A 10,541-nucleotide genomic window follows, 5' to 3' on the forward strand; every position below is an offset into this window, starting at 1 on the left:
TGAATATGGAACGAGATATGGAATGGGATATTAGCTTACCGGCCACATATCTTTCCATTAGTCATCATTAACCCCCACCGTCACCCCAGTTGTTATTGATCCCTTCTTATCATTCACACCCTTTTATAAGGTTTTATGTCCATTGTCGATGATCATAAGATGATTCACAAACCCAAAGAAATAAAAATAAAAATGGACGTTGAAACTAAAACAAAAATTATCCATGATCAAATGACATTATGTATAATTTAATCTTCTTTCATATGGGTTCATCAAAAGATCTTGAGCTGCACAAATATTCATCTCATAAATGTTTCTACGTGGTCCTTTGAACATCAAATCTCATCATCTTTGACATGTTTTCTACCATTAATTTGGGAGGGATATTCATTATGTCCACTCGCACTGTTGGGGAAGGCCCCTAGTGAGAGAGGGACACCGAAGAGAACTAAATGGAAGACTTTCATGGGTGTATTTAATTCATGACTATTTATCCTTTTATACTTGACATAAGTTTATTCTAAAAACTCCCATTAATGTATTAATATCTTCCGCTGTGTACTAACCTTATGTGAGAGACCCCCTAGGCCCATATATAAATTGAGTTAGTAACTTCACATACCCAACAACTCTTTATAGATTAATATAATTACATCATATTCGAAATAATTTTTCTTGTATTTCCATAACCCTAGTCAGATACTTTATTGCATTATCTTCCTTGAGTTGTTTCCTCATAATGAAGGTAGACAATCTTTTATTCACCAATGAAATTTCTTTGTTAACTTATTGTATTTGAGATAAGACTATTTTAAATATTTTTCTTAAGAACCCATAAATCATAGTCAAAACAAAACAGTCCATCTATAAGATGTCTTCAATGTCTCAATTCTAAGGACCTCATACAAAATTGTTAGTCAATTTTGAATGAAAAAATTCCATTTGATAAAATCCATGCCAAAAATTATTTTGACTCCATGAGGTCTCTTGATGATTAAATTGAAGATAATATTATTGAAACTCTAGGGTGACAATGATCTCCCAATTGGTTCGGAGACAAGCAATAAATCATTTCTATAGTGGTGAGGTGGGAAATAGACATTTTAAGTAATGGCAAGATATTCATGACCTTTTGAGGCCAAATGTATGTTCCATTCTACAAAATTTTCACATATATATATATATATATATATATATATATATATATATATTTGTCATATGTTGATTATGTTAGTATGCCAGTCAGACTGATCACTTTTATATCTAGACTCACATGCGGGTGATGCAAAGTTAAAATAAAATCATGAGGACGAAATAAAACAAGATGAGCTTTTATTTTTGAATAACTAAGAATCAAACCGTTTAAACTTGTACAAAATCTTTGAATATTTTTATCTTCCATATTAGTATTATCTCTCATATTTTTTATATTATTCTTTCTCCAATCTTCAGGTAGTTCACAATCATTTTGTGCTAATAACTTCTGTTTGTTTTAATTGTCAGATTATTCATTCCACATTAGTATAATAGTTTTTTGAATTTTCAGATTACTCATTCTCACTGCGTAGTCTTTATACTTAATAAAATTTCACATAAATATTGATTATCTCAATCTATATAAAACTTCAGGGATTTATATATGTCATTACAAACACAATGTTCAGCTCATATTAAGAGAAGGACCTTGTTCTATTCGTCTCAAGGAGACATTTGACATTTTTATACGAAAGGGGCTCCATATTTTCTCTTTTACTTTGCATGAGAGAAATAAAGATTACTTAATTTCTTATCCTACTGAGACCATGAAAACTTGCTAGTTTATTTATCTATGGTAGAAAATATTGTAACTAAACGAGTATTGTTTCATTAGTGTAGATGCTTGCTCGAAATAAGCTATAATAAGCCTCTAAAATTTTCATGAAATACCCCTGTTCTGAGATAACCCAACCCTATAGATCTAAGTTATTAATGATTTTATTCTAATTATAGATCTATGTGTTCATTTTAATATTATTTTTCTTCTTCTTAATCAGGGAATAATCACAAACTAAGAATATAACAACTACAAGAATGGGAAACATGTACAAAAAACTGTAATTTAGAATTTTCATCCTTTGTATGAATTTTCTATATTTAATAATGTAGGTTTTGAAATTATAGGAATCATTCCAATTTGAAATTTGGATTATGTTGGCTTAATTATCGTAGGGTTCATAGTTTTCATTATTTTTAAATAAAGGAAATTCTATATTCAAATAGTGGAGAAGCAAGTAATATATAACATTATTGATTATATATCGTTCAATAAAAATACAATGTAAAAAATATTTATTGCTTCCAAAATTTTGTGCAAGTTTGAACTTATTAAAATTTATATAAGATTTAATAAATTCAGAAAAAAATACTTAGACTTTGATATTCTTGTTTTCCTTACTATATTTTCATTTTCATCATATCTCTATCACTAGAAAAGTTGCGGAAACAGACACAATCTTTTTAATTGTAAGCTCCAATGACATTTCCTGAATATTTGAAATGCTAAATTATTCTCTAAAGTAGAACTTTGAGGTCAACATATATATATATATATATATATGAATATTTATCATTATTTTCTGTTTAGATATATTATGTTTAAGATATATCTCGGTTCATCATCACATTTTTTTTTTGTATAGCGACTTTCATCAACATCGCACATTTTATCTCAGTTACTTGTAATTTTAGTAGATAAGATTTCATTTCTATGTACCATTACTTTCTTACTATTTCTCAAAAAAAAATCCACAATCTCTCTAGATATTTCATTTCATCGCTCTATTTACAGCACATATTTCTCCATTTCTATTACTCATCCCCCACATTTCTATTACAGCACATATTTGATTACTAACTTCCCACATCCTATTCCAATCTATTGCGCTCTCTCTCCTTCCATTCTGCACTCCCTACTCTCCGTGTTTGTTTCCCTATCTTTTAAGGATCAACTGAACGATTTTTTAAAAGACAAATGGAGGGAAAATCCATCATTTACTCTCTCTCAGAGCAAAATGAATCCCTCATATGGCTCTTGATCTCTCCATTTACTGCACATAAAATTATCCTCCAGCAATCTTTTATTTTAATGAATGATGTTTCGGCTGCGACAGCAACGAGATAGGAGAAGCAATCGCCAACATAGTTATCAAGAACAGAACGATAACGATGTTTATAAAAGAAGCTCCCTTTGTCTAACAAGATATCGACCTCCTCGTTACAGCGCAATCAAGTTCCAGACTCCTAAATAGGCCAAGGATATACATTAACGCAGTGCCGTCGCTGCGGATTTCCGTAACTTATTACGAACAATAGGGTAGATCGAGGGGAAATCAGAGTATAGTTGACAAGCTGGTGAAAGAAAGAGAAAATGCTAACATGGGAAATCTAATACTTGGACAAAAGGAAGGAAAAAAGGGTGAGAAGGAGTTCTTGTGCTAGTAGCCATGAGAGGAAGTTGTCTCTCATCGCGTAATAGCAGGGTTGACAGTCGGTAACTGGATATCTGCCTTGTCGTCGTCCTTGGGCGTTGATCCACAGTAGCAAGCGTACAGCACCAGCTGCGCCAGTCCGAACAGGGCGCCGAGACCGTTTGGTATCTACGATGAAAAATCAAAATGTTAAATGGGCAGATGCCAAATGGAGGGACGAGATCAATCCCTCGGAAGACGTCATGTCATCCTCTCCGTGCAGTATCGATAGAATTCTTGCTTACCGTGATAAAGATATCGAATCGGATAAGCGCGTAGAGCGTCCAGCAGATACCATTGAGGAACGACGCCAGTGAGAGCCAGAAAGGCATGTACTTCACGCTCTTCGTCTTGATCACATTCCTCTGTTCATCATGATAAAAACTAGTATTACGCCGATCTGGATTATGCCTTTGTGTGAGAATAAAGATGCAGAATTGTGGGTTTGCTCGTAGACATTTAAGTCTGCAGAGATGAAAGATATTGATAGGTAGGTAGATTGATAAAAAAATAGTTAGATAAATAGATGTAGAAACAATTATATGTTAGTTAAATAAATTGATAATTCGAAAGATTGAAAAAATTATTGATGAATAGATAGATTAGTAAATACGTGGAGAAAATAGATAGATAGTTAGATAGAGTGAAAAAAGATAAATAAATAAATAAATAGATAGGTAGATAAATAAACAGGTAAAAAAAGAGAGATACAGATTTACAGATAGATAACTATATCGTTTAATAGATATAAAGATAGATAGATAGATAAATAACTAGAGATATAAACAGATTAATAGACAAGTACATAAATGGCTTGGTAGATAAATAGTATATATATGTGGATAAATAAATAGCTTGACAGACAAATTCCCAGAGAGATATAAGTAGATAAACAGACAGTAAAAGGTTAATTCAATAAGTTGAGAGATGAAAGGGTTCTTTCTACTCACCATGGCGACCAAAGGCGAGGCATACATGCAAATACCAAAAATGACGCACATGATGCCAACGATAAGAGACCTCTTTTCATGAGTATCAGCCCCCAAAAGGACTCCAACAACGACGGCAGCCATGAATATCACCTCCCCTGCCATGTATTTCAACACCCTACACTGCAATGAAAAGTCAAAGTGACAGCCTCTCAGCAAATTGCAATCAGCGAAATATAAAGAAGAGGAAATCAATGTCTTCGATCTTCACCCTCCCGGAAGAAGTGGAGTAGAGGAGGAAGATGATGAGGTATATCATTTCAAGGAACAGCCCAATGCCGTTGATGGTGACGACGAGGATGCTGTGTGGATGAACAAGAGGGATGCCGTAGAAGATCCACATCATGCAGTTGAGGAAGGTGGCAAGGTAGGGAATGGGAGAATAGTCCTCCACCGCTTTCTTCCTCCATATCTTGTAGAAGGTCGGCCTGTTTCGTCACAAAAAGAAATCAAATTCTGCGTTAGGCTTTTGTGATGCAGTCTTCATTATGGTTCTTCTTGAATGGTAAGAGAGATATACTCACACCGGGGACAGGAACAGCCCGAAGGAGATTACATTACCTAAGAGAAAAGAATGCCGGCATTATAGGAAAATAAAACCATGAAACTGAATAGTAAAAGTATCGGTATTTGAGGCGTACCGATGATTCCGACGATGTTTCTTGCTGCGTCAGGGCTCACCATTTTTGCCGGGACGAGAAGAAATATCAAGAAAATTGCAGGAGACGACGCTTAACCACGTCTGGGACTGTTTCCGATTAGAACAAGGATTAGTTTTTTTCAGAGTATTGCTTTTGACTAGCCAGTTAAAGACGAACACAGAAAGCCGGAAACCATGAATTTGATTCAGTGTAATAATTAAACATCAAGTAAAAACCTCTGACGATACGAGGCGGTGGCGGCGTTCAAGGCGGATCTTCGGTACACTTGAGAGCAGGTCGACGGAAGGCGAAATAGAAGATGTAAACGAAGGTGCAAGTTCTTTGAGAAGGATTAGATTTAAAGAGTTACGAAACTCCGGAATCGTAGGGGAGTTATCCGCAATGCGTTCTGGACCGATTCATGCGGCAGGCTGTTGCGGAGTCAACTCCGGAAGCGCCGCTTCCGTCAAGTTCATCTCCTCGGTCTATCCTGAATTATTTGTTGGCTCTGTTTTGTTCGTCATTGATTTTATAGGAAAAAGTGTTTTTCTGGTGGAGCGATCGGATATTTAAACGTCTTTGCTAGGGCTTTATGCTCATGAAATGTTCGACATCAGCGATTATTTGAATTTGTTTCTAGGAACGTTGTCTTGAGAACAAGAAATTTCATCGTTAAAAATCATGAATTTGACCCCATATTTGTCTTGACCGGCCGTGTGTGTCAACGAGAAACGTAATTAGAAAATCCGCACTGAAATGTGTGTCAACATGGAATTTTATTGCACAGAAATGTACTTTTTTCGTGTTCTTCTTATCAATCTATTGCTAAAGGTGCTCTTTAATTCCTCTTTTTGTTATGTGCGACTTGAAGTCGATGCTTATGAGATTCATTCCCGATACTTGATGATTTTGGTAATTTTAAAAACCGAATACTCCTCTTTGTGATTCCTATCCGTGGCTCTTAATTCATTTTTATATCCTTTTGGGAATTTCAATGCGGCAATAGATGTTCCAACTTTTACCATTTTTTATACTATTATCTCTTCCCTAATTGTCTCAATATTTTTAATGGCATTGCGGTTCATCAGATCCTAGTGGACACCGTCACCTTCAGTGAATGTTTAACGGTTATATTCTTCTTTTTATCCTAGATTAGTTCTTAGTTATGCTAATTTCATTTTGATACTTTTATGAGACATTTCTGGAACAGGCGTTGGATACGTCTGTAGATTATATACTAAGTGTGCTGGGAGACGCCTCTATTAAACAAATTAGGTTTCCGGGGAAGCCCTCGATTTATCAAATTCGGGAACTCCACTCTTTACCGGGTCCTAGCGCCTACAGACTTTTCTCTCTCGCTGGGTAGGATGAGTTCTATAAAATGTTGTTAAATTTTATTTACTAAATTAGACACGGTGATGCAGGAAAATGAGCCGTCTTGGCCATATGACGCGGAGTATACTTTGGAAAAATTTGAGATTTTCCGTCAGATATTATTCTGACAAATCACGCTGGACTAGCGTGTCTTCATAAGTTGGAAACTTCTCTAAAGAAAGTTGTTCTTTGCCACATGTTTTTGTACCAAGACCGAGACTTTGGCACTGATCGTTTCCGCTCAAAAGTCGGTCCCAAACGCGTATTAACATCAACGGGTTTTATTGACTGTCTATCTTGTTGGTGAATTGTGAACTAGATGATTATTTTACATTTGATGACTTTTGAACCTGCAGATCATCCTAACATTGTCCACTGAACGTGTTCTAAGTCGATATGTGTTGGATTCAGGAGAAGATCGATCTTCTTGCAATATTTGCCTGGATCTCAATGTGTTTGGGGTTTTGAAATGAAAATTGATGCTTTTTGCTGGACCTAAGTTACACTAGGCCATGGTAAAAATTTTAAAACTGCTTTGGAAGGATTATCTATAGCTAGATGCTGAAAAAAAATCATCTATTGTCAGAAACTGAACAGCACTTTTATTTATACGCTGCACAGATGGCAGAGTGAGTTTGGTTATCTTGGCATAACGCCAAATTTCAGGCTTTTTTTGCCTGAGACCATTTGTTTTTGCTTTGCCGTTTCATTATATGGAATCATTTCTTTAGATATGCCGTAAAAGTATTTATCATCATCCTTCCTCCAAATGATTGCTACACCACCGGAAACGTTTTTAAGTCTCTATTCTGGTAATAACCATCAAAGTTTCTAAACAACACTAACTTTACTCATCATTCCACCGCTCTTCATCATTATTTCCCAACGCCTAGTTCATTTCGATCGATTGAGTTCCCTATAGATAAAATTTTCTATTAGTTCACTCATCGAACCTATTTATCATCAGTTACCTTGCACGTGCAGGCCCTAATCTACTTGACACTCTTTGAATGACTATGGGTTTAGTTAACTGTAAAATCTAGTTGATCATTTGAGGTATATTGATGCCGTCAAAAGTCATTAGAGAACTTTTCTTTGATATTGCACTATCTTGATTAAGGGGTTAATTGTATCTTCTTCCTTGATATAAGAAGGCAGATGATTTCATCTCGACAACTCAATCATCTTCATAAACTTCTTGCTACACCAATTTAATACTATTTGAAACTCTATGGAGATGAACTCATAGGTCATAGTGAAAGTATAATCATTTATCCACAATATGTCTATGGTGTCTTAAGTCTATAGTCTACTTAGACAGCCGTGATGTATATTAACATGATCTAAAGTTTGGTATGATAGCATATAGTGATTCATAAAAACGATCCAATGAACCTCTTTTTATTAAGTAGCACCAGCTATCTTTATTTAATTTATTCTACAAGATCAGCCATACTCATCATATGAGTGGGATTAGATTTTCTTATCTATTAAAATACTTTGATGTTATTCTCAAGTATCCTTTGAATAATATTATTTTTGTCAAATGTTTAACGACTAGTGATCTTCATTCTATGATCTAATCCCAAAATTCATAGAGTCAGATCACGCATTCGTAGACTTTAATTTTTAGCATCTCGCTCACATTATAATGAATAGATAGTATAGATCAATGTTGAACGACATATGGAATGTGTTATTAGATTGTTGGCCACATACATGTCCATCAAAGAGTTCTTCAAGATCTCTTCTTTCTCGTTGACGGCCCCTGTTCAATTTCCATCGCCATCATTAGATTGTCCGATCACATCAGAAATGGAGAGAAAGTATGGGGAGAAAGGAGAAGAAGGGGAAGGCCCCTAAACAGTTCTGGATAGTGTGAATTTCATTTAGGGTCTTCTCTTATTTATACTAAGTGGGTGTTATTCACAAAACCCCCCCAAACTGAAGTATATATTTCGACGTACAAAGACCATTTGTGTGTAACCCTCTAGGCTCATGTATTAGTCTAGCTAACGACTACAGCAACCCAATAACCTTTATTGGTTTTCTAAATTAATCAACTATATCATCATGTAGATTATTTAACTTTATATTGATTTAACCTATTCGATAGGTTGAGTCTCCAACACGTGGGTAACCAAGTTATACCTCGTGCTCTAGAAGACACAAAGGAGTGTGTATCGACTCACTCATAGAACTTGTTCGTCATTAGTTATCGTGTTCATATTGTCCATCATTCGCTTGACGCTCCTAGGACAACTTAGGGTATGGTCAATTGTCAAACCCTAATCAGTTGTCTGAATTAGTATTAATCCTTTTGAAAATCATTGAACTCTTTTCTCGATATTTCAGTGCCTTGCCCAAGGACTTCATTAGATCGTCTTCCTTGAGCTGTCATCTCTTTCATGGAGAGTGTACGATCCCATGTTGACTGCTTAATTGTCTTCGTGAACTTTTTGATGCACTCGAACTAAGACTATTTAAAATCTCATGATTAGGGACACATACGTCATAGTCAAAATATAAAAGTCCATCCACCAGGCGTCTTTGGTGTCTCAGTTCTAAAGACCATTTACACACCGAAGTAATGGCTATGGGATTGGCCATACGCATCATATTAGTGAGTCTCGATAGTGATCTTCTATAGGGATACTTTAATGTCCTTCTCGAGTATCCTTTGAATATGAATATTTGGAACTCATACTTAAAAAACACTAATATACGTATATGATCTCATCATAATTCACAAGTCCAATTATGTATTCTTGGACTTCATTATAAGCATCACATGTGCATTATAATGAGTGTATTTTATTAATTACAATGGAAAGAGATGTGGAATGTGTGATTGGCTTGTCAGCCACATATATGTTCATCAGTATCCCACTTGATTTGGGAAGGATATTCATTATGTTCCACTCGCACAATTGGGAAATGGCACCCCGATGGGAGAGGGACAAGGAAAAGCACTCAATGAAAGTCTTTCATGAGTGTATTTAGTTCATGACTATTTATCCTTTTACACTTGATATAAATTTGTTCTTAAAAGTCCCACTAATTTATGAATATCCTCCGATGTGTAATAAACCTCATGCGATTGACCCTCTAGCCCATATATAAGTCAAATTTTTAACTTCACAAGCCCAAAACTCTTTATGGGCTAATAGAATTAGTTATATTTATCTAGAATATAGGTCAATTAATCTTAGATTAATGTCACCCAATGGATAGTTTGACTTGTGATGGGTCCTAAAGTTTTCAAGCTACACCATGTGATCTTACAGTTATAAGAGAGTTAAAAAACTATTTCATAGAACCTTTCTATCATTTTTTGCCACGTCAGTATAATCTCAAAGTAGTGTCACATTCCAACAAGGGTTTTGGGTACAATGAATTCTCAAACCCCAATTATCCATCTTAGTTAATACATAATGTGTTTGGAAAATCATATGAAAAAACTTCTCTTGTATGTCCACTACCCTAGCCAAAGACTTTATTGCATGGTCTGATTATTCAGTCCCCCAGTCGTTTTCTCATCGAAACTTCTATTTTTTGATTTTTTGGATTATTCATTCTCACTATGTAGTCTTTATACTTAATAAAATTTCAAATAAATATTAAATATCGTAATCTATATAAAACTTCATGGATTTATATGTGTCATTACAAACACAATGTTCAGCTTTTATAAAGGACATTGTTCTATCCATTTTTATACAGAAGGGGCTGCATATTTTCTCTCTTACTTTGCATGAGAGGAATAATGATAATTTCTTATCCTAAGGATAGCTTGAAAATTTGTAAGTTATTTTATCTCTGGTAGATGATATTGTTTCTAATTAAGTATATTTGTTTCAGTGGTGTAGATGCTTGCTCAAAGTAAGCTTTAAGAAGCCTCAAAATTTACATAAATACCACTGTTCTGAGATAACCCAACCCTGTATGTCATTGATTACTTGATTCTAATTACAGAGCCATGTATTCACTTTAATATTACTTTTCTTCTTTTTAATCAGGGAATAATCATA

The 10,541-nt window shown here is 34.8% G+C and overlaps 1 protein-coding gene across 1 annotated transcript; it reads right to left on the reverse strand.

Annotated features, from left to right (window-relative positions):
• Positions 1-3,297: 3,297 nt before the first annotated feature.
• Positions 3,298-5,646, reverse strand: LOC144716390 (bidirectional sugar transporter SWEET6a-like). The gene is made up of 7 exons (XM_078591503.1): positions 5,373-5,646; positions 5,137-5,243; positions 5,020-5,056; positions 4,707-4,923; positions 4,457-4,618; positions 3,752-3,871; positions 3,298-3,635 (listed from the first exon to the last, which is right to left on the reverse strand). Exons 2-7 carry the CDS (start codon positions 5,177-5,179, stop codon positions 3,501-3,503), a joined length of 714 nt encoding a protein of 237 aa, XP_078447629.1. The 5' UTR covers positions 5,180-5,243; positions 5,373-5,646; the 3' UTR covers positions 3,298-3,500.
• Positions 5,647-10,541: the final 4,895 nt, after the last annotated feature.

Source organism: Wolffia australiana, chromosome 1 (genome assembly GCF_029677425.1).
Source record: "Wolffia australiana isolate 7733 chromosome 1, ASM2967742v1".
Classification (NCBI taxonomy): Eukaryota; Viridiplantae; Streptophyta; class Magnoliopsida; order Alismatales; family Araceae; genus Wolffia; species Wolffia australiana.

Excerpts from the sequence above, each read along its gene's own strand:
- LOC144716390 (XM_078591503.1), bottom strand. The coding sequence starts at position 5,179 with ATGGTGAGCCCTGACGCAGCAAGAAACATCGTCGGAATCATCG. Across the intron at positions 5,057-5,136 it reads AAACATCGTCGGAATCATCG|GTAATGTAATCTCCTTCGGG; the intron begins GTACGCCTCAAA and ends CTTTTCTCTTAG. Across the intron at positions 3,636-3,751 it reads GATTCGATATCTTTATCACG|ATACCAAACGGTCTCGGCGC; the intron begins GTAAGCAAGAAT and ends TTTTCATCGTAG.